Source organism: Columba livia, chromosome 16 (genome assembly GCF_036013475.1).
Source record: "Columba livia isolate bColLiv1 breed racing homer chromosome 16, bColLiv1.pat.W.v2, whole genome shotgun sequence".
In the NCBI taxonomy this organism is placed as follows: domain Eukaryota; kingdom Metazoa; phylum Chordata; class Aves; order Columbiformes; family Columbidae; genus Columba; species Columba livia.
This window is the reverse complement of record NC_088617.1, coordinates 6,108,542-6,131,970: the sequence shown is the minus strand read 5'-3', so window position 1 is coordinate 6,131,970 and position 23,429 is coordinate 6,108,542. Positions and strand designations below refer to the sequence as shown.

The window sequence follows — 23,429 nt, the reverse complement described above, 5'->3', positions numbered from 1 at the left end:
TGTCCTCCCGCTCAGGGTATGGGGACACGGTGTGGCACTGCCACAGGGTTGCTGTGTCCCAGGCACTGCCCAGGCAACCACAGAACAGGGGAAGGGGCTGCATGGAGCCAGCCCAGGCAAGGAGCGGGGCTGGCAGGGCTGAGCCACGTGCTGGGATGCCGCATGCAGCTGCACCAGGATGTGCTGGGAGCCCCAGGGACGGCCCAGCCCTGTGGGCACCTGCACCCCAACTGATCCCTAGCTGTTTTGATGGGCCCTGATTCATCCCGGAAGGGATTAGGGACTGGGGATCCTGGTGACGTTCTGGTCTGACCAGCCCAGCAGCCCCGGGATGGACATTGGCGTCAGAGCCGGTTCTGCTGTTTGCTGCCACACATGACCCTGGGGACCTGGCAGGGCTGGGACCCACAGAGTGGCTTACAACAGGATCCAGAATCCCTGCAGCAAGGGGCACAATGGCAGCCTGCCACGGTGAGTGTTGGTGCAGGGTGGGGGCACCTGGGGATGGAGCGGCTGTGGTGCGTGTGGGGCTGGGGCGGTGCTGGCTATGGGACACTGCTGGGGGCTGTGGCCATCACTGTGTCTGGTGGCACTGGGGGTCCCAGGCAAGTGGGTGGCCGCTCTTGAGGGGTCCATAAGGTGTGCTATGTGGGGCTGCGGTCCCTCCAGTGGGGTCGTCCGTTGGCCTAATGTCCCTCAGTGGTGCTTGGGTGGGGACCTGTCCCCCACAGAGGGACCCCCTGGGCTGGATCCGGGTGGGCAGCTGGGTATGTGGCTGGTGCAGCCCATGGCACTGTCCAGCTGGAGGGGCTCACCCTGCCTGGGGATGGTCCTACTGGAGGCGGATTTGGCAGCGCAGGCAGCTTCTTCCCTGTGGCCAGGGCTTTTCAGAGGGGATTGCACAGTTCTGCTCTCGTTCTGATCTTCCCATCACCCCATGACCCCAAGAGCTGCCACTGCGCTCCAGCCAACCTGACCCCCCACTGAGGTTTGGGTGCCCCCACACAGGGTCCCCAGAGCCCTTCCCAAAGCAGGAACAGCGTTCACTCCCCAGTGCAAGCGGGTCAGGCTCCGTACCCCTGCCCAGGGTGTCACCTGAGGACTGACCCACTGTGTCCCTCCCTAGCCCTGGTGCCCCCAGACTGGGCACTGCAGGAGGTTCTCGGGGACGCTGTCCCTGTGAGGTCCCTGCATGTCCCCACACGTTGACTATGTGCCTCTACGGGGAGCCCTGATCAGTGCCACTGGCTCCCACAGCCCCCCCAAGGCAAGGGGCTGACCACAGTGCTGTGTGGGACCCTCCTTCCTCTGCTCCCACGATGGGCTCGAGTGGGGAACAACAGGGGAACTGGCTTCCCCTTTGAGTCATGTGTTGGGCAAGGCCGGGCTTTTGGCAGCCAGAGCGCCGCGGTGTCCCCCGTGTGTACGCACGAGGATGATGTCACCCGGCCTCCCTGTCCCCGATATAAGTCCTGGTGGGTCTGGTGCATGGGAACAGGGTCTCTTCAGCAGCCGCATCCCACAGCCATGTCCTCTGCTCCAGCCTCCAGGTCCTGGCACCACCGCCAAGGTGCAATGGCGCCGACGCGGCTCTGCCTCCTGCTCCTGCTGAGTGCACTTGCCACCGCCACCAACCCCGGCATCACAGCCCGGCTGACCCCGAGGGCACTGGAATTCGGTGAGTCTCATGCTCCTGAGCACCTGTGAGGGACCTGGGCAGGGGTAGAGTGGGACGATGCCCAGATGGGGCTGGAGGGGTGTCCTGGACCTGGCTGCTCACCCTGCCGGCGCCCCAGCCCCTTCCCAGGCGCCCTCCCCTGAACGCCTGCTCTGCCCCAGGCCGGCAGTTGGGGCTGGAGCTGCTCCAGTCGCGGCTGCAGAAGGAGCATGAGCTGAACCTGACGGGCTCCTACCACAGCCTGCTCCTGGGGACACTCACCTACACAGTGCCGCGGTAAGAGCCGCCCACAGAGTCCCTGTCCCTGTCCCCGTCCCTGTTCTGGCCATGCCACGGGCACAGCCGCGAGCCCAGGCTCTCCATGTCACACAGGATCCATGTCCATGAGCTGCAGATGAACGACTCCGCTGTGGATTTTGTGGAGGACGTGGGGGTGAGGCTGAGGGTGCAGCACGCCCGTGTCCAGCTCAGCGCTGACTGGGAAGCCCAGCTGGGTGCCATGTGAGTCCCGGGGACAGGGATGGGCACCTGGGTGGCTCAGGGTGGCTTGGGGTCACCACCATCCCCGTGCTTACCCGCGCTGTCCCCAGCCAGGACAAGGGCCCTGCTGAGCTCCGCACGCGTGACCTGGCCGTGGAGTTGGTGCTGGGAGTGGGTGTAGATGGCAGCGGCCGCCCCATGGTGTGGAGTGCTGGCTGTGATGCTCATGGCACCAACCTGCACGTGGAGTTCCACCAGGGACACAGGTGACACCGGGATCCCCACTCCCCTCCTGTCCCTGGCAAATGAGGGTCCCCCAGTGCCCCTGGCTGCAGGGTTGGGCTGGAGGAGGCTGGGGCACCCCAGGGTGACCTGACATCCTCACTCTGTTCCGCAGCTGGTTCTACAACCTGCTGGCACCGCTGCTGCAGAGAGTCCTGCGGCAGGAGCTGAACAAGCAGGTGGGTGCTCGGCCCCTGCGCTGTGCTGTGTCCATGTCCCTGTCCCCAACCCTCAGCAGGCCCAGTGGGTGGCCTGGGGACCTGTGTTCGTGGGGTCACTCATGGCCTGATCTGCTTCCAGCTCTGCCCTGAGCTCCACAGGGGGGTCGGCCAGCTGGAGGCTGCACTGAAGGGCATGAGAGGTGGGTGACAGGACCCCAGGGCTGGGCAGGGGGCCCAGGGGATGCTGGGTGGGGGGCAGTGCCCAGTGAGGTCTGTGGGACTGGGGGCTGCAGAAGGGTTGGCTGGTCTGGCTCCCCACAGCTCCTCCTTGTCCCTGCAGTGTCCTCCCAACTCGACCCTTTTGCTGCCATTGACTACTCCCTGCTGGGGCAGCCGCTCATTGCGGCAGAGCACGGGGATGTCGCCATCAAGGTAACGTCAGCCCAGGTTGCCTGGGCTGGGAACGGGGCACAGAGGGAGCTGGATTGAACCTTGTGTCTATCTGTCTGTCTGTGCAGGGGGAGTTCTTCAGGGTGGGCAAGTGCCAGCAGAGCCCCTGCTCACCGCTGCCCACAGCGCTGCCTGTGCCGCTGCCCGTGGCACTGCCCATGGTGCACGAGCCCATGCTGCTGCTGGCTGTAACCGAGTTTGTCGCCAACTCAGCCGCCTTCACGTACTTCACGGCTGGGGCCCTGCGCAGGAACATCTCGGGTGACATGGTAGGGATGGGTCCAGAACTGCCCCTCTGGGATCCCACTGGGTTGTCCGTGCACCCGGCTGTGCCTTGTGGCACCAGCAGCCTGACCCTTCTGCTGCCTTCCAGCTCCCCCGGCGGTTCCCGCTTCAGCTGAGGACCAAGAGTCTGGGGCTCTTCTCCCCACAGGTGGGCACAGGTGGGATGGGACATGGGATGGGATAGGACAGGATGCGAGTAGGATGGGACATGGGATGGGATGCAGGAGGGACAGGGTGCAGGTGGGACAGCACGTGGAATGAGACAGGTGGAATGGGATGCAGGAGGGACAGGACAGGGGTTGGTAAGCAGGAGAGGTGGGACACAGGCAGGATGTGACACGGGAGGGTTGGAATGCAGGGGAGATGGGACATGGGGTGGGATGCAGGCAGGGTGGGCAGGAGGAGATGCAGCGTGGGCTGCAGTGGGGGTGGGACATGGGCAGGACAGGATGTGGGCAGGGAGACTGTGTGCAGGACAGGACACGTTGCCCACCTTTCTTACACCCATTGCTGGGCAGTGACAGGGCACAGAGACCCAGGGGGTGATGGGGACCAGCCGGGAGCCTGGGCTGGTGGTGCCCGTGTGGCTCTGTGCCAGACCAGCCCATGTCCCCAGCTGCAGGAACGCTACCCGGATCAGCCCATGGAGCTGCAGCTCTGGGCCCGCCAGCAGCCTCTGCTCTCCTGCCGCCCTGACGCGCTGCATGGGACCCTCTTCGGCTCTGCTGAGGCCTTCGTGGTGCTGCCCAATGCCACCCGAATCCCTGCTTTTCTGCTGAACATCGTGAGTGTCCGGGTCTGCCATGGCACTGGGTCCAGGGCATGGCCACAGAGGGCTCGACTGGGACCATGCTGGGAGATACTGGATGATGCTGGCGTGACCCAGGGTTGATACTGGGTGGTGCTGGGGCAATACAGGGTGGTACTGGGCAGTGCTGGGGCAATGCAGGATGATACTGGGCGATGCTGGGTTGCAGGCACTGCCCTGGTCTTTCTATCATCTCTTCTTGCTGCAGGATGCCAACGTGACAGGGAAGCCAAGCATCAGTGGGAACAGGCTCAGGGGCACCGTGAAGCTGACGGGGTGAGTCCCAGCCCGGTGCTGGCTCCAGCCTCCAGCGGGGGTCCCTGGGGACCCCCCACCACTCTCCAGCTCTGGCCTTTTGCTCTCTGGGTCACGTTCCTTGTTCGGACCCTGTTCTACCCCCAGTTCTCATCCCTGCTGCTCTGGCACCGGGACTCTGGGGGCTCCCAGCCCTGCCCTGAGGCTCAGCCTGTCCCTGCCCCAGGTGGGGACAGTCCCTGTCCTGTGCCTGGCACTCACCCTGCTCTTGCCCTCCAGGCTCAGCGTGACGCAGGTGACATCGCGTGTGGGCCCTGTGGAGGTGAGTGGTCGTGCTGGGGACACAACGGGGCAGCCGGGAGGAGCTTTGGGGGGAGAGGGTATTGGGGATGCTGCTGGTGCAGCCCTGGCATGGGGGGGCTCAGCCCTGCCTGCCCCCTGCCCGGCTCAGGGTCTGCCTGTCCCACAGGTGACGAGGCTGGAGACGCTGCTCAAGTTTGGGCTGTGGCTTTTCGGAGTGCCCTGGGCAAACAGTGAGTGCTGTCCCCATCCTGTCCCTTCCCCCCGCTGTCCAGGGGTCACCCCGTTCATGTCCTGCTCTCCCCACAGAGCGGCTCCAGACTGGTGTCCCCCTGCCCAACCTCCATGGCCTCCGCCTGCTCAACCCCCAGCTTTCGCTGCAGGAGGTGGGTGTCACCACTGTCCCCTCACACCACTCCCCATCTTGTCCCCTGTGCCCCCATGTCCCCCTTCTCACCCTGACTCCCCGCAGGGCTTCATGCTCATCGCCACAGACCTGCAGCACCAGACCTGAGACCAGCCACTGCACGGGAACCTGCCTGTCCCCTGCTAGCCGTGTCCCTGTCACTGGGGCCTGTGGCCAGCAGAGCCACCCACTCCCCAGTCGCTGGGGGCTCCTTGGCCGGGATTAAAGCTGGGAGTGTGGCTCAGACTGGTGTGGTGTCTCAGGGAGCCCCTGCAGCTGGGATGGTCCCATCCCCAGCTCCATGCTGGCACATCACTCGGTCCCTGGCTCCGTGTGGCTCCAGCTGTGCCAGGGCGAGGGGTCCTGTCCCTGTGCCAGGTCCTGCAGCACCACTGGGTGCAGGTGGACGGGGCTCAGGGGCGCTGGGCCCAGGGCTGCTGGTTCTTGGGGACCAGGGAGGGAAGGTGTCACCTCAACACTGACACCATGCGGGTGCCCTCTACCCCAGCAGCGGCCGCTGTGGCTGCAGCTCCTCGGCAGCTTCCACCAGCGCCCACGGGATGGTGCTCGTGTCCGTGGCCTCCCACGGGCTCCACTCCCCAAGGTTTGGGCCATCCCCAGCAGGCGGCCATACACCACCCAGCTGGGGCTCAGACCCTGCAGAGATGATCCCCTCAACCCAAAATCTGCCCAAATCCCTCCCCCCGCCCCCACCAAACTTCGGCGCTTGCAAAGACCACAGCAGCACCAGCAACTCCAAGGACAAGACTTTATTAGTGGACTCACCTCCACCTGCAAAACCGAAGCATTCAAGGGGATAATTCTAATTCTCGTGTTCCCCGCGGAGGATCCGCTCCTGGCGCCGCAGGCGACAGGAGTGGATCCTCCACGGGGAACACGAGCCCGTGCTCAGCGTGGCCAGACAGGACCCTCTTGGCACGGCCCCACACATAAATACAGACAGACAAGATAACAAAAATAGCATTAAAGAGTATTCACAAATGAATTAAAAACTACTCAGATATGTACAGCAAGAGCGCGGGCGGTATGTACATAAGACAAGCCCGGATGGACAGCTGGGGCTGTTGGTGATGGTCTCTGAAGGATGAAAGGTTATTTTTTGAAGCTAATTTCAGCTCAAAGCTCAGTGGTCCCGTGTTCCCGCGGTGGCAGGATCAGTGTGGAGCGGTGGGAGGGGAGGGGAACCGGGCACCTCTGTCACTGCATGCACCTGTCACAGCCACACTATGGGGACAAGGATCTGCCTGCGCTACAGGGACCAGCAGCAACTGGGATGGCACGGGAGAGGCCAGCGGCTCCTGCTGTCCCCAAAGAGGGGCCCCAGTGGTGGGAACGGCTCTCAGGTGGTGCTGTCACCTCCCTGGCCTTGTCCCCCTGCCAGACCAGCCATTCTAGATCTAGCCTTTCCCTGCTGCCACTCCTGCAAATGGCAGGAGCACTGTCCCCTTGTCCCTCCTTTGTCACTCCCCCAGCTCTATCCCTGCACTCGCTGGGTGCTCTGGAGAGCCCCTTGTGTCAGGGCGGGGGCCGGGGAAAGGGCTTCTCCCCTCACCTGCCTCCTTTGCTGTCTGGAGGAAGCGTGAGGAGGGATGTGCACTGCCCCACAGCAACCTACATTCAGAGGGAGAGGGAAGAGGAAGAGGATCAGGATCCCTTCACACCAGGGACAGCCCTGGGCCTGACACCATCCTCACACCTGAGACCAGCTCCCAGCAGCTGATGTCCCAGGAGAACGGGGCTCCAGAGCTGAGACACGGACAGAGCTCATTGTCCCCAGTCTCTGCCTCTTCCTCCTGGCTAAACCCCTGAGCTCTGCCCAGAGGGAGCAGGGACGGGAAAGGGACAGTGTGGGGACAGGGGAGGAACACTGTGGGGATAGGGGCAGGGACGCTGCGGGAAGCTCGGTCCCGCTCGGCCACCCACCTCCTCCCAGGCCCCAAGCATGCCCGAGATGGGGACATGGAGCCTGGTCCCTCGCTCTGGCTGGGGAACCCTATATTAGTGACACATCTACACACACGCACGCACTCACACATGCAAAAATAAGTCTGTTTATTCTCTTCAAAGTGATCTAAAGGACCCTGCAGGGCTGCGACACCTTCTAGCCAGTCCTGCCCCCAGCTGCCTGGGCCTCCCCAGCGCTGGGAGCCATTGGCTGAAGTGCTGCATCAGTCGCAGCGCCTTTAAAACACAACGGAACGGTAATTAAGAGGGGTTACGCTAAAAGGAGCTGGCGGCACGAGAGAGAAAGCTCCGAGGAGCGGGGCACTCGCCCGGGAGGCTGCTCCCGGTGACGGTGCTCAGGAGCGGAGTGTAGTGGATGTGGCGGTGAAGGTGCAGCCGTCCCGGTGCCGGGGGGACGCGGTGGTGGGTCACTTGCGGCTCAGCAGGGATCCCAGCAGAAGCACGCCTGCCACCGTTGCCCCAGTCAGGAGCCACTTGTTGAAGGTCTCCTGTCCCTTCCTCACCTCGGCAGCAGCGTTGTTCCCGTAGAGGTCCACAAACCGCTCCTGCGGGAAGAGAGCAGCAGTGAGCAGGGAAAGGGGAGCGCAGGGACCCTCAGTGTCGCTTTCTGGGGCTCCTTCCCCACCATGGAGCAAAGGAAGGGGTGGAAGGTGCTGCCAGCAGGAACGTGGTGCTGGGGACCGGGTGGGTGACAGACGCCTTGTGCTTCCTTGCTCTGAATCATGCACAGAGGGTGATGGGGAAGCACAGGACCAGCCATGAGAGAAGTGGATGCCAGAAAGGATTTGTGAGAAGAAGAACCACGTGGGCAGGGCAGGGGACACATCACGTGCTCCGGGCTCCCTAAATCAGCATCCAAGTGCGACACAAACCATTGCAGCAGGAGAATGTAGGGTTGTTGGTGCTCCAGGTTACAGCTGAAACACAGAGGGTGTACCCCCCACTGCCCACGGGTCAGAACTTTAACAGGTACTTAATGGATACCTCCTTTAGGATTAGTTTTCCTGACTCCTCTTAGAAGCAAATTGTCAAAACCCAATAGTCAGACTCTTCAGATGAACACTGATGCTAAGAACTGAACTATGTATAATATCAAACTGCAAAGCTCCATTGCAAGCACATTTTGTAAGGTGTGCCTTACATTTTGTAAGGTCAGCCTCACAAATCCTCCTTGTCTGCACTGCTGCACCCCAACAAGACCAACACCCCATGGCCCGGCTGTCGTGGGTTACGCAGCAGCACCATCTGGATTTGCGAGTCCCTGCAGCCACAGTGGCCACACCGAGTCACGAAGCTCCTGCCTTCCCCGAGGCGTCGGGAGAGCTCGGCCAGGAATGCAGCTGCTCCAGAGCTGCCTGTCCACACCGGCCACCTCCAGCCCTTCATCGCCGGGAGCAGATTTCACCCATTCCACTGCGCAGCAAACTGCTGCAGCCCCTCAGCCTTTGAGGCAGGCAGGTGACAGGGCTGGGGACAGATGGCCTGGACAGAGGGAGGGCACAGAGAGAAAGACCACCAGAGCTGAACTGCTCCCAGAAACAGGCTTTTGGGGAGAGCATCTGCCCCCTGCATCTGTGCAGAACCCCTGGGCACAATGCCAGCCCTCCTGCTCCCCCAGGCACCTTGGGCCACTGCGAGGACAGAGCTGCTGGGGGGCCCAGGCACCATGGGGATAGAGGGTCCCCGGGCAGCCCACACCAGCTGCTCCCAGTTTATCAGGGCCAAGCAGGAGTCCCGGGGCCCGAGGGAGCGGGAGCTGCGAGCACCAGGCTTGGGGATGGCAGGCAGCTTGGTGACAGTGGGGGATCGGCGCTGTTGCACCTCCAGCCCATCTTCCCAGCAAGTCCCCTGTTCTCTGATAAGTGAACGCAGTTCCAGTAACGCGGCTGCTCTGGGAAAGCAGAGATAAGCCCGGCTGACGCTGAGCTTGTGTCACGCCTCCCCCTGACCTCCGTGGGCACGGGCGGCATCCCTGCCTGGCTTGGGCAGTGCTGCCCGCCAGCTGCCTCCCCACAGCCTGGGATAAAGCCACGGTGCCCAAATCCCATCTGGGATCGAGAGGCTCTTTGGGCAGGTGCCTCTCCATCCCTCCCAGACACATGGTGCCTGTCCCCAGGCCCACAGCACAGCCCCGGCGCGGTCACAGGGCCGCTCCTCACCGTGCCACACACACACCAGCCAGCTCATGTGTGGTTTTTCAGCTCTTTTGCTCCCAAGAGCTGAGCCGTATCCCTCTCCTTGGCCACAGGTACCTGAACAACAGCCCAGGCGAGCTGTGCATCCCAGCACCTGCCAGTGCTCCTGTGCCTTCGCCCCACACCATCCCGGCACCGCCAACCCCACCGCTGCTTTCACATCCCCTTGACCATGAGGAGGTATCAGCAGACTTGGGGACAGGGCGCTGCGACAACAGGGACTTTGTCAATTCACATCAGGGCATGTGGCTGCTGTCACCTCACTCTGAATCCTCCTCAGGGATGTGACAACCGTCCCTGTGACTCCGGCCACCTACACAGAGCAGCAGAAGGCAGCTCCCGTCCCACCAGGGATGGCACAGGCTCTGCCAAGGTGCCGGATTGCAACCCAGCCCTGCAGGGACAGGGCAGGACAGGGGGTCACAGGCAGGTGCCATCCAGGGACAAAGGTGAGGGCAGCTGACCATTGCTGCTGCCTGCTGCCAGCCCCACTGCTCCGCAGCACGAAGGGCACAAAAACAGCCAGGGATGTGCTGCAGGAGAGGGATGGGAGAAGAGCCCAAACCCAAGGAGGGGATATTTTCAATTATGGCAGAGGAAATCCCTGTGCTGATAGGTGGTGACGAGCAGCACAGCAGTGACAGCCCCGCGAGCAGACTGGTGGGGACGGATGGGACAGAAGGCATGGGCTCACCAAAAACAGCCCTAAACATTCCTCAGTACTGGGAGATCCTCGCAGCTGCAGCACACAGGAGGGAGGAGGCTGCACCCCGTGTACTACATTCTCCCCGAAAAAGCCACTTTGCTTTGGGATTCAGTGACGTCTGCCCCACCGAGCCCCACGCAGGCTCCTCCTGACCCACGGGAGGGGATGTCCCCACTGTCCCCAGGAAGGCTGCGGAGGTGGAAGGGGCTGGCAGCAGGACCAGCCCCAGGATGGGCCCCCCCAGTGCAGGGAGCCGGGGAGCGCTGGCAGCCGCCTCCACGCCACCTTCTCCACAGTATGTGCCCCGAGCTTGGGGAAAGGCAGTTCCAAGAAGCGTGTTTTGAAGCCCTTACTTCTAAGAAAAGGAAGTGTTTGCTGAACAAGAGATAAATGGCAGATGTTGAACCAAAAGCTATCGGGTGCTACAGACGGAGAGGGGCACGACAGGAGCCCCGCGTGGGCAGGGAGGGGACGCGAGCCCCTTGGCCTCCCCTGGGAAGCGCAGTGGCAGCGGGGGCCGCAGGGGCCGCGGAGGAGGACGCCTTGTCCTTCCCCAGGGAAGCCGTCCCCAGGAGCTGGCACAGCTCAGCCCCTGCACAACTGCAATCCCAGATGTGTCCCCTAGGAATGGTGATCGCAGAGCAGGGGCGGTGGGAAACAGGCAGGAGTGTGTCCCTCTCTGCCGGGGGGTGCGGGCTGGGGAACGGCAGCTTGTGCAGTTCCCACACCACCCTGAGCTGCTGCCGCTCAGCACCTGAAGCCCGGTGCTCCCAGTACCGATCCTGACCTCTCTGCTCTGATGTTTGAGATCTCAGGCTTGTCCAGACACGTCCAGATATTTCTGGCCTCCCCTAGTCACCTTTATCTGAGAGGAAATATTTGGAATTCCTGAGCCACTCACAAGGACTATGGTAGCAACAGCACGTCAGTGTCTCAACCATGTCTCAAGCTCCCTCCCCGCATGCCCGTGGGCCCCTTCCAGCCCGGAGAGGACACCCTGTTCCTTGCTTAACACAGTCACATCCCCTTCACCAGCCCAGGGACAGCCACGTCCAAGGGGAGAATGCTCTGGGGCGGGTGAGGAGGAAGCAGTGAGAGGTTTTGCCTACACAAAAGGCGATCCCCCGGCTTCGCCTCTCCCCCCGCAGCGCTGGGGAAGGACACAGCGTTTTCTTGCTGGAGACTAAACCAGTATTTGCTGTGGGAACTTCCCTCCAGCTGCACGTGTACGGCAGGACATGGGGGGCCTGGAGATCCAGACTCCACCGGTGCCCGTGGTCCTGCAGAGCAGGGAGGTTCTGCAGCACCAAAGGCTCTCGACACACCTGCAATGCCCCAAATCACACCCCCATCCTGGAGAGGCACAGCCACCACCAAAATATGGCCCAGTGAGGAAACACAGCACTGCAGTAGAGAGGAAAGAGAAGCAGGGCTGACCCCAAGTGCTCTGTCCTGGGTGGGAGAGCAGATTAACCAGGCAGGAGGTCCGGCTGAGACAGCGATTGCCTCCTGGCCTGGAAGCAGGACAGGGAAGACCCCCAGTTTCACTAGCAGCAGAGGCTCCGCTGGTTCCATTCACCAGCTCTGCCCCAGCAGCTCCAGGTCCCATTCAGATCCAGTTCCTCTTTCAAGACAAGCCCCAGTGCTGGGGGAAAGAGGATTCGGTGACACCGACCCACGAGGGCCGTGATGAAACCCACGAGACATGGGTGATGAATCCCTGTCTGGTCCCTTGTGAGCCAGGGTGGAGCGGGATGGGAAGGGCGGGGAGGAGGCCAGTTTGGGTGCTCAAGGCTCCCATTGCACAGGCGAAGGGTATGGAGGTCACCAAAACAGCAACACGAAGCTCTGAGAACCAGCAAAGAGCTGGGCTCTACCGGGACTATTCATGGTGAACCAGCGGCACTTGGTCCGACTCTGACACGGAGATTTCGAGTGCAGCAGGAGCTGCAGCCCCGACTCCCGGCCGAGACACCCACGGCAACCAGCTCAGCACGTACAAAAGCATTTCTACCCAAAATCTTCATGTGTTTCATCAAAAATCAGTTTGTTCTCCAAAACCTCCTGTGGGATAAGTCAGCATTGTTCCCAGACAGATCAAGAGGGGTGCGGAGAGGTTAAGTGCCTTGCCCGGAGTTGCACACAAGCCAACGAATGAGCCACAGCATCTGACTCCCAACCCAGGCATCCTCGTCACGAGGCAATGTTTCACTTGAAAACAAGCCTGTTTCTGTTCTACCTTCGCCGTAACTACAGCTGTGTTACTGCTAACAGGTCTAACGCCAATCACCGGCCAGGAGCGGAGTCAGCTGGACGACCAGACATTTGTTAATGAGATGCTGGGAACAGTTTTGTTCTGAGCAGCGAGACAAGAGTGGAAAAAGCAAAGCAGCAGCTCAGTGCAGACCACAACAAAGCACCGACAGCAACCTGCTCCCCGAGCCCCTCCGGGCTGCCAGCTCACCGCGTGGGACCGGCATATGCAAACCTGGAGGTGAAGCACAGGGGAGAAAAGGCAGCTGAGATCTTTAAAAAAAAAAAAAGAAAACATAAGTATTCCCAAAGGGATCCTGTAAACACAGCTCGGCGGGTCCCTATGCGCTGTGAAAGTGGAAGAGACATCCTGGAGGTTCTCCCTCCATCCTGCTCCACCCCACGCTGCAGCCACACGTGGCCCCCGCTGCCCCCAGCCCTGTCCAAGGTCCAGCACCAAAGGGGGAGCAGCAGGGACACCGAGCGTGCCCGTCACACTGCACTGGTGCTGGAACCAGAGGTGAATACGAACCCTGGACACGGAGGCAAGCTAAGGAAACCTGCCATCCTAAGCACAGGTCTTGGAGCTCCTCCAGACCCCCAGTTCAACACGCTGGTCCCGTCAGCACTCTGGGCGGGCTGGGGAAGGGGCTCCAGGGACATGGGAGGGGAAGGGGCTCTGGGGACAGCGCCCTGGCAGGTGCAAGGACTCCAGAGACCCAGCTCTGACTGTTATGCAAATGGTGACCTCCAGGGAAGCAGCTGCTGATCTCCATGACAATGGCACAGAATTGCCACCCGCTGGCTGCCACTGCGGCTCTGGGAGCAGGTGCTGGGGTGCTCAGGGACTGGGGTGCTTGGGCACTGGGGTGCTCAGGGACTGGGGTGCTGCCCCTGGCTGAGCTCCAGGGCTCTGCACACAGAGAAACCCGCGACCCTCAGCTATAAATGCAAAAGGGTTAAATAAATAAGCACATCCCCGCTTCACTCTCCTCCCCGCAGCCACACACGGAGCGGGGCTGCAGCCTACGGTGGGGCCCACCAGACCTGTGGGGCTCCAGCCCAGAGCCAGCTCTTTTCTAAGTAGAAACAACCCCTCACCGGCACATTCCAGCCCTAATCCTCGCCACATCAGCCTCCTGTCAAACTGGTTTCATCACCAGCTCCAGGGAACCTGCAATAACCCCACACCATTCAGTACAATTTCAGCATTTCCCAAATAGATGAAAGGGGCTCCGATGACAGCTGTAACCCCTGTCCCTGCCCCGGGAGGCAGCACGAGATGGAGAGCGGGGAATTGTGCTCTGCGCTCCAGAAATCTGCTGAAACATTCATGTGTATTAAAGCAAATGACTAATCTACTTGCATCCATCTTTCATCAGCGTTTCTCCCAGCACTGAGCAGGCCGAGGGCTCCCAAAGGTGCTGAAGCCCCGGCAGGCGCGGGGCATACTGGCAGGGATGAGGCTCCGGTACAAAGGCACAGTGAAGAACATGCTGACTGAGCCGGATCCACTCAAGAGATTAGCACCTGCTGGGAATGGGATTGTTTTCCAAAGGGCATTAAGTGGAATAGTCCGAGAAAAGACGGTCTCTCTGATGCTTCTCCCCACCGGACAGATGGTGTCTGAGCCCCAGCAGGCAGAGCAGCCTTTGTGCGAGGGGCGCGCGCGGGGGGCAGGGACGGCTCCTGCTTTCATTTCACGGTTCTCTGGTGCCAGCTCTCTGCGCCGGACCTTGCTCGGCAGGGTCCCCCACACCCGGGGCACGAAGCTCAATTTTCACCTTGTCATTGCTCTTCCCAGACGTCACAGCTCCTGTGCAATCGTGCCCTTGTGTAACTGTGGGGAAACCTGCACCGAGGAGACGTGCAGGGCTCATGTGTGCCTGGCTGTGGAGACACGTTCCCTCCCAGCAGGGGGCTGAGTCCTGTGGTGCCAATGGCTCCCCCAGGCCCCGGACCTAACCATGAGCCTCACCCCAAACCCTCCCTGCAGGGAATGGCGGCATCATCAGAGCATAGGCCACGTACAGAGACGGTCCCCAGGGGAAACAGGTCCCCGGGAAGGGCCACCTGGTTCTCCCACATCCAGCCACTTGTCCCCAGCATCCTGGAGGAGTGGCGGCCGAGCCCCGGCGCCTCACGAGGCTGCTGTAATTCTGACACACCACTTGAATGAAAAAGGGGAAAGGGTGGAGGTGCAGGAAGAGGAGGAAGATGTGCTCATTCTGTTTTCACTTCCTGTTAGTCCACATGAAATCTCAAATGATCCAGGCCACTGAGTCCCCCACAGCAAAACCCTCGCAGGCTGGAGGGCAGGAAGCAGAGCAGGCAGCTGATGCAGCAAACGCGGGAGCGCTGTGTGGCATGAGAAGGAGACTTTGTGCTCTGCCCTGGGCTCCTCCATACGTGTTGTTGCATGAAATAATCACTGGCTGCTGCACTGGAAGCTTCTAAATGAGGTCAGTTGCTCTAATAAAAGATATTAGCTCTCTGGCAAGTTTAATACGCTGGTGAGCCAGGATGGAAGCACTTGCAACGCTGCTATGACAGTTGATTTACAGGTAGCAACACCTCATTTTCTCTATACATTAGTCAGACACTACCCAAGGCCACATACACACCCAGCTCCCATGTCCCAGCCCAAACCCCGAGCCAGCTCCCCATGGGTTGCACACAAAATAATGTCACGTACTGCCACCAGCTGTGCTCCTGCACTGTGCTCAGAGGGTCCCCAGCCTTCCTCAGCCCTGATGGCGGCAAAAAACAGAGAGATGTGCAATTGGCACGAGCATCACCTGGAGAACCAGGGCAGTGATGCAGAGAGCTGTCCCACTAGGGTCAACTGTGTCCAAACCAAACCAGCTCCGTGCCAGCCCAGACCTCCTCTCTGAGCTTCCCAAAGAGCCCAGCAAGGAAGAAAACCTGAGAAAACCCATCCATGCTCCTTTGGGAAGCTCCATGTTCCCCTTGAGTGCACAGTCCTACCCGCAACAGACACGGCCCTCCCAGTTCTGCCCCTTGCGTAGCCCCGGCCTGAGCAGCTCCTGTTCAAAGCCCTGACAAGATGTCACGTTTCGGAATATTTGATTCTGGTCTTAAGAGCACCTGCCTGGCAGCGATACAGACAGGGAGAACCTGCCTGCTCTTTGTTCTCAGCCAGGTGGAGCACAGAGCAGAGGACACCTGCCTCAGTTTCCCTCGAGCTCGGGACCAGGGCTGCGAGCTGGGGAGCTCCAGGACTGTCCTAACGGTTGAGCCCGGCCCCTCTCCCACCAGAGGCTCCTCGTCTCCACGGCTTGTCTCCCCAAGCAGGATGCTGATGCCAGAAGCTAGCTACTAATTGGATCTACTTAAATCAGAAGCTCCGTCTGCAGACACAGCTGAAACACAAGCTTGAGCAGGAAGGAGGATAATGCAATAAATTCAAGCAGCTCTCCCCAGGGGAATCGCACATACCCTGAAACCTCCCTCTGCGCAGATACAGCCTGCTACCCAGCCTTGGGCACACTGGCTGCACGCAGGCGCAAGTGGCATAGAGAATAACCACCCCAAGGTGGCTGAAACGCCGTGCTCGCCCAGCTCCCTGCTCTACTGGGAGGGACACCAGTTAGACTACCAGGTTCCAACAGTCCCCATGGCCACGGGAGCCTCTCTGGCTAACGCTCCGAATCCCGCTCCTCCCTCCTGCGCTCCCCCGGAGGCACCAGCAGCGTTGATGCGCTGGGTTTCCCATTAAAGAGATCCTGAGAGACAGCACTGGGCTGGTACACGTGAGCACGTGTCCGAGAGAAGACGCGGGCGGCTGGAGCGACACGGCTGCGCTCCCGCCTGCAGGCAGTCCTTCCCAGCGCCGCTCAGCCCTTGCATTCCTCTTTTGCTAACTAAATTAAACATGAAGATAAAATAAGCAAAATACCTAAAAATAAGAAATAAACCGAGCATTTCTACAGCACAACTAGGTCACAGCTCCCCAGCATGCAAGTTGTAGCAGCCACGGCTCAGCCCCTCGAGCCTCCCGGATTCAAAACTGACATCTCTCTGCAAAGGCTGCGTCCTGAAACCCACACCTGCTCCCCGGTGAGCCCAGCTGGAGCCATCTGCTAACGGCTGTGCCTCCCGCAGCCCCGACCTGCACTCTGCCAGGCGCTGCTGCGGCCAAGGGGAAGCCCCTTGCCCCCCCACCTCAGCCAGGGCCACCACACAGCCCCACACTGGCCCCAGCAAAGCCCCCGTCTCCCCCTCCACAGGGGAAAGCTCTCGCACGCCCCAGGAAAGCAGGTCCCCTCACTGAAGCCCTTGGCATCTCAAGGACGCTCAGGAGTGGATTGCAGAGGGATCTTGCACTGAACACCCCTCCACACGTCCCAGCAGGTGGGGAGCAGGGAGGACGGCTAGTTTCCCCGTCCAAGGCCAGGGCAGCAAACCAAGGAGTGCCCTGGCACCGACAGCCACCACTTCCCTTTCATGCCTCCATTATCTGTGTTAATCTTTAGTTGCTCAGAACAATAGTGTTTAAGGGTAAGATCCCTCTCGGGAGGGTGGAGGAGGAGAACGCTGCTGCTTTCCTGAAGGCAAAGCCACCCCGCAGACGAGAACTTCGTGTCGCATCAGCCAGGATATGGGTCCACATCTGCTCTGGGGGTCACAGGAGGGGAAGGAGCAGCCGCCCCAGCCCCTTCCCGATTCCAACGCAAGAGCCACCATTAATCCCTCACCTCTCAGTTCAGGTGGTCTGCAACACTTGTACGACTGATACTCATCTCTTCCCCCAGCTCCTCCGGGGAACAGTCCAGCTCCACAGTTAGTGGGGAAATTGCTGCTGGAAGAACACTCCTTGGAATGGCAGAGCAGGACTGGGCCCTCAGCAGCTTGGGGAAAATCAAAAGAGAAGCTTAAGCAAAGACCTGGAAGCACCACATGTAGGCCACAGCCGTGTGGCCACTCCTGGGATGACCCATGTACACAAACCACACAGGAGCTCCACACAGGCCCAGGAGCACTTGGGACACGTACAGAAAACTGCAGCTTCCACAGGGGAAAAAAAGAGCCTGCTGCTGCTGAAATGGGGACAGAGTCCAGGCAGCACTCAGGGCACCCAGCTCCACTTTCAGACAGGAGCGGGGCGATCGGGACGACCGACATGACCAAGAGCAGCTGTAAACACAGAGCAGCAAGAAACAGTTTGTTAATTATTTCACAGTTCTTTTTTTAAATGACACTCCATTCTATGGATTAAAGGACCTCCGAGTGCTTTACAAACCCGAGTTCCCAGCGGCCCCCCTGGGAGGGAACGCTGTCCCTTTTGCTGTGTTGGGCTGCAGCCAGCCCTGGGCAGTGGCTTTGCCTTCCAGGCGCCTGCTCTAATCACAGATCTGAGGAACGTCATCAAACTGCACTGCACGCTCAGAGGCAACGAGGAAAACAGGCAGGGCCCCAGAGAAGGAGAAAGGTTGAGGAGCAAGGCTCTGGGCCCTGGGTCTAGCGGCAGGAATGCTGCTGCGGGCGGTAGGAAGCGGTGGGGAACTCATTCCAATGGCATTTCCTGGAGAGCGCGGCACAGCAGCCTCCCAGGTTGCGGGGAGAGCCAGGAGTTGCCGGGATCTGCACACTGAGCCCACATCCCAGGCTGCATGGAGGTCATGGCCGTGCCGGGCAGGACAGCCCGAGCCAGGACCCTGCGGGCAGCGACCGCCGGAGGAATAGCCCGCACTGCAAAGGGACACGAGGGATTCAGCTGGCGGGGGAAGGGTATTTTTTTCATCCCAAGCAGGTGATGACAACGGGGGCATCATCTCAGCTGCAAGGGATCCAGACTGTAAAATAATTAGAGGACAAACTGGAAAGTGATAGCCCAGCAAAACTTTGCAGAGCACTGCTTGGGATTCAGCTCAGGGACAGCAAAGCTGCAGCTGTCTCCCAGAGCCACCCCTGCTGCACACTGGCCAGGGAGTGGATCTCAAAGGGGACCAGCAGCACCGGGACATCCCCAAAAACCGACACGTGAACCCACATTGGCTGCAGGGAATCAGGCAGGATCCCTGGGCAATGGCACGAGGCCACAAAGCATCTCTGAAGAGCTGAGAATCAAAGCGTTGCTCTCAACCTGAAAACACTGAGAAGGCTGGAGCGAGAGCATAGGACGAAATCCCAGCTGCAATCTGTCATATGACAAAGGCTGAGTCACTTCCCATCATTGAAGTAAAAAAAAAAATCAGAAAGATAGAAAATGAGTTTGCTATATTGACATCTTCTAAGGGTTTTCCCCAAACAGAACCGCAAACTTCCAGTCCACCACAGAGCGACTCGACACGTCCGTCCAGCACACCAAGCACACACAGCCCGTCCTCCTGCAGCCTGGCCCAGCATGTCAGGATTCAGATGTCACAGACCGGTGACAAAGATGCTCACTGCTCAGTCCTGGCCTGACAGAGCCCCTTCAGGTGATCCCCACCACATGTACCGCAAATGGCCTGTGCCCACAGATCTGCCCCCCAGAACCCCCCTTCAAATCCCTCTCTGGATGCGGATTTGCAGGCAGTAGCTGCTGCTCACGTTCCTTTCTCCAGCAGATTACGCACGGTCAGTGCACCTCTGCCTGCCGGGCGCTCCTGCTCATCCTGCGCTCCCCCTCCTGTGCTCCCACTCACCAGATCTCACCCCCAATGACTCCCGAAGCCCACGGGATCACTGTTTGAACTCCACAGCTAGTGGGAATCTGGTCCTGACCAAAGCCACTGCCCCAGGGAAGCCTCCTCTTTGGCTCTGATGGCTCAGCAAGGCAGCAGCTCTCTTCAGCCCAGGGCTGGTTATTAAATGCCCCCCTTGGGTTCTTCTTGTTTGTTTTCGCAGTGCCAGATTGCAGAGAAGGCGGCAAATCAACATAGAGCCAGAAAACATGATAAAATACACCCATGTTAATACTACATAGCGAGATCTACCATTTCCCCCTTGCCTCAAAAAATGGTTTCTCAAGAAAACTGCTACAGCCCAGCACACAGCAGCCTTCAGAGGCCCCTCCGAAGGCAAAGGCGCACCCCGCCGCCATCCTACGCTTGCCTTTGTTCCACTGGTGGGGAATGAAACAGCTTCCTACGCGAGCGGGCTGTGCCACACTTGTGATGGAGCTGTGCTCCTTCCCTCTTTCAGAGGGGCTTTCCAGGAAGAGAAACACTGCAGCACTCTAAAACACAAACCACCTGGTCCCTGCCATGCAGACCTGCCAGAACTTGCATCCTTCTCAGCAGGACCTGCCTGCTGCACCTCTTGGGAGAGCTTTGTTTGCATGGGACAGGCTCTAACAGCTCCGATGCACCAAACAGGTTCGCTGTGCAAACAGGGCGGCAGGAGGGGGACCGCTGGGTCACAGCAAGCGCAGGGTGGCACTAGCTCGGTGCGGGGAGAGTTGGCAGCAGGCCAGCAGCTCCCTCCCCGCAGACGCCAGAGCACAGCGGAGCATCCCCACGCACATCCCATGCGTGAGGCACTCGGGAGCTCCCGCTGCACTGGCCCTTCCCCAGAGCGCACGGCTGTCCCTGAGAGGGGACACGTGAAACCTGCGCGTGGAGGGAAGCCATGGCTGAGATGTCAAACAAGCATCAGGTTGGGGTTTGCAACAGGCTGGCAGCAGTCGCGCTCTCCAGCCCTTTTTCTGGTGGCTGGTGGGGTGGGATTGCCTGCACCCCGGCCTTTTCATCTTGCCCAGCTCCCCCTCAGCCCCAGCAGTGAAGTCAGAGCCCCGTTCAAGGTCAGGAGAGGAGAGCGAGGCCACTGCCGGGGTGGGAAGCGCGGCAAGCGGTGATCTTCAAAGCAAGAGCTGGTGGGCGGGTCAGAGGGAGAGGAGTCCTGACCCTTCCGCAATCTGTTGAACAAATATTTGCTCCAAACAATGAATTTACTGACAGACACAAAAAAATTGAAGTCTTAACCATGATGGTGGGGGTGGGGAATGGAGGGAGGAGGTATTTCATTCCCCACAAGCAGGGACCAGTGATTTTCCACCAGTGATTTAATCTAAATCCCCCAGAGAGTTCATTTACAAAAAATCAGATTGCATTATCGCCTAGGTCTCCAGGATACAGCCCAATCCGTCACTAACAGCAACAGCCACACTAGCTTGGAAACCTCAATTTGATCACTCAATTCCAAGACTAATCTGTGGCTTTAAAAGCCAAAGCCAGAGGGAGGGGGAAGGAACTCGGCTTTTGACCAGGGTTATCTGCAGGATGAGAGAGCTAATGGGCCAGACACAGCGGGCAGCACATCCCGGGTTATTCATCGAAACCGAAGCCTCTGTCGGAGCAGCCCCACCCAGGCAGAGCCCCAGTGCGGCTGCATTCCTGGAATTCCTGCACCCTGCGTGAACCTGCTCCCTCTCCCTGGCTGTACCGGCTCCCCCTCTTCTCTGGGGTCCCTGGCACCGCTGGCCAGGCACCCAGAGCTGAGGAGCTCCCAGGGGCTCCCGTAGCTTTGCTCTGCCAGGAGGGTGCAGAGCACAGCATGGGGCCTAGAGGTTCCTGCCCCCCCAGACGCAGGGGCTGCTGATGGACAGGGAGATGGAGGGGGCTGGGAGGGCCAATTTCCCACTGTTTAGATGCTAATACCTGAGAGCGTGAACTCTTCCCATTGTGCACCACTAAAGGTTACACCAGCAGGGAATCACTAAAATGTAGAAGTAGAAAGAAAACTCAGGCATCTGTAGGTCGTGTACCTCCCTCTGGCAGTCCCAGGCAGCACCGTGCAGCCGGACCCGGCATCTCAGGAATGCTTCCTGCAGAAATGCTTATTCATGTTAATACCTCACCGCCAGGGTCCTGGGCTCTGCGCTGGGGCAGCCGGGAGTGTCACTCCCTGCCAAGGAAGAGGCAGCTGCAGGTTGAGCAGCTCCTCAGCTCAGTGCCGGCTCCTGCTGCACCATTTACACAGACCCAGCAGCCCACCCACCCACATCTGCAGTGGGATTCACTGCACCGTGCGCATGGCCAAAGGCAAAGTCCTGTCTCCAGAATGAAGAAGTGGCTGTTAGCCTGGCAGACCGCAGGCCAGCCCACCGTAGCACTGCGCTGGGAGAGGAGGAAGCTTCGCTCCCTGCTGGTAAATGCCCGAGAGCAAGGGCTGCTCCCGCTTGAAGAACAAGTTCGGATGACATTAGATTTCCAAAGGCTCTTGGAAAACAGGTCTTTTACATAACATCCAGGGAGAAGGAGAAAAAATAGGGATGGAGAAGGACACATCTGAGCATAAGCTGTGTCACCGCGGTGAACTGACCCTCTTGGGGCAGAGGGTTAAGGGCACAGAGGGAAAGACCACAACCCTTTTTATCTCCCTGCAAGGTCTAGGACATGCAGTAGCACAAGCATTGTGGGGAGCTGTGCTCCGGTTTGACCAGCCACACTGCCAGCCTGGAGTGAAGGAGGACACTGGCAGCCATCCCCACCACGCAAGAGTTCTTACCCATCCGCCATTCTCCTGGATCCAGGGGTCTAGGTGGTCGGTCAAGTACGTGGTCATCCAAGACACAATGCGTCCCACCAATACCCGCATCTCCTTGTCAACGCTCTCCACGCACAACGCTCCTCCGAAGGAGAAGAAAGCCACGATGCGGCCCCAGTTCACTCCATCACGGAAGAGTTCATTCACTACCTGCTCAAAGCTCTGATACGCTGTGCCAGGGGTGATATGGAGCTGGGAAGTGAGGTCGCTGAACGCCCGCCGGTACCTCAGCTCAAACTCATCCCCCGCCTCCCTCAGCGCCTGCCTCACATCGGCTGTTTGAATGATTTCATGGACTTCGAGGCCGCTCCGGTGCACGGCAGCTCCGTTCACTACGTGGCTGGGGGGCGGGTGCCAGGAGGGGCTCCCGTTGAGGACGCCGTCCATCTCGACCTCCTCCGCGGCAAAGTCAGTCCTGTTCTCATCCTCCTCTTCCAGCTGACTCCAGCTGTATCCCTTCTGTGAGAGCTTGTAGGAAACAAAGTCAATCACTAACTCCCGGTTACTGCTGGACATTTTCACACCTGAGACACCCTCAATGAGTCCATGGTCCAGAGCACAAGCAGATCAGCGCTTAGCAGGTCCTGACTCCGCTCTTCTTCACGACCGATGGTAACATCTGACCTTTGCATAGACAAACACCAGAGGAGAGAAGAAAGAAATGGTTAACGCCACAGCTCTTACATGCGCCCGTGCCATTAACACCGATAGCTTATCGTTAGACTGAGATCATCCCCCGGCTTTATGCAGAGACTTAGGGTCACCAGATTGAAGCCGCACAGAAAACCCACTGCGACGCCCCCCTCCCGGGAAACCGGCCGCAGGGACCTCCCCAACTCGCTCCGAGCAGCCCTTGGCCACGGGTCTCACCGGGTGCAGGCGCTGCCTGCCGGGCCGGGCCGGGCCGGGGCGGAGGCGGCTTTCGCTCTGCTGGGGCTGCGGGCCGGGCCCAGCCGCGCTCCGCCAGTCCCGGAGGCGGCACCGCCCCCGCCCGCCCCGGCCCCGCCCGTTAAAGGGCCCGGCCCCCCCGCCCCCCGTTGCCGGCGTTGCCCAACGGCGGCCGGCGGAAGCGCTCAGGCAGTGTTGCCCAAGGGTTACGGCAGCCCCGTGCGGGGCCCGGTTTGCCGGTAACAGCGGCGCAACCCCCCCACCCCGTCTGGAAACGGCTCGCCACCAGGATCGGGCTCGCAGGGCACGGCCTGCCCGGGGCTGCCGTCGCCTGGCCCTGCGTTCTTACGGGAGCGGTTCCGGTGGCGGCGGTTACCGGGGGCACGCCGGGCCGTGCAGGGGCCGCCCCCCGGCCACCGTACCCGCACGGGGCGGGGCGGCGAGCACGGGGCCCGCGCACGAGGACCCACACGGCGCCCGCCCCTCAACCTCCAGCCAATCACCCGCCGGGAGAGCCCCGCGGGGCGGGGCAGGAAAACGGCTTCTCCCATTGGTTGATCCGCACGTCGCTCACGGCCTGCCCTACTCCGCCCCTCACCTCGGCGGCCGGTGTAGGGTCCGGCTTCTTGCCGCCCCTGCCCCGCGGGCCCGGCTGGCAGGGACGCCGGGGTCGCGGGAAGCCCCGCCGGGCCTCGGCCCGCTCAGCAGTCCCCGGGCTGCCTCCACATCGCCCGCCAAACGGCCGCTGTGCTCCTGGGCCGCGCTGGGGGGGTTCCGTAGGGTGGGAGGGGGCAGGAGGGGGCG

At 60.5% G+C, this 23,429-nt stretch overlaps 2 protein-coding genes and 1 long non-coding RNA gene across 9 annotated transcripts; 1 reads left to right on the top strand and 2 right to left on the bottom strand.

Moving 5' to 3' along the window:
* The first annotated feature begins 311 nt into the window (after positions 1–311).
* Positions 312–5,866, top strand: LOC102093602 (bactericidal permeability-increasing protein). 2 transcript variants are annotated; one of them, XM_005499687.3, is made up of 16 exons: positions 312–471; positions 1,544–1,678; positions 1,840–1,954; positions 2,051–2,179; positions 2,269–2,424; positions 2,556–2,619; positions 2,741–2,801; positions 2,942–3,033; positions 3,120–3,320; positions 3,425–3,484; positions 3,953–4,120; positions 4,353–4,420; positions 4,679–4,721; positions 4,869–4,932; positions 5,009–5,085; positions 5,172–5,866. In XM_005499687.3, exons 1-16 carry the CDS (start codon positions 456–458, stop codon positions 5,211–5,213), a joined length of 1,491 nt encoding a protein of 496 aa, XP_005499744.3. In that variant the 5' UTR covers positions 312–455; the 3' UTR covers positions 5,214–5,866. The 2 variants fall into 2 exon arrangements, with proteins under 2 accessions (XP_005499744.3, XP_064888210.1); XM_065032138.1 differs by lacking the exon at positions 312–471 and having other exon boundaries at positions 1,558–1,678; positions 1,797–1,954.
* On the bottom strand, positions 5,861–23,423 carry BCL2L1 (BCL2 like 1). 6 transcript variants are annotated; one of them, XM_065032167.1, is made up of 3 exons: positions 23,224–23,423; positions 21,699–22,361; positions 5,861–7,636 (listed from the first exon to the last, which is right to left on the bottom strand). In XM_065032167.1, exons 2-3 carry the CDS (start codon positions 22,251–22,253, stop codon positions 7,499–7,501), a joined length of 693 nt encoding a protein of 230 aa, XP_064888239.1. In that variant the 5' UTR covers positions 22,254–22,361; positions 23,224–23,423; the 3' UTR covers positions 5,861–7,498. The 6 variants fall into 6 exon arrangements, with proteins under 6 accessions (XP_064888239.1, XP_064888242.1, XP_064888238.1 ...); XM_065032170.1 differs by having other exon boundaries at positions 21,699–22,356; positions 23,224–23,411; XM_065032166.1 differs by lacking the exon at positions 23,224–23,423 and adding an exon at positions 22,975–23,123.
* Positions 7,993–21,692, bottom strand: LOC135575574 (uncharacterized). Its single transcript, XR_010466571.1, has 2 exons — positions 17,262–21,692; positions 7,993–17,116 (listed from the first exon to the last, which is right to left on the bottom strand). It is a non-coding gene; the product is annotated as an uncharacterized LOC135575574 (long non-coding RNA).
* Positions 23,424–23,429: the final 6 nt, after the last annotated feature.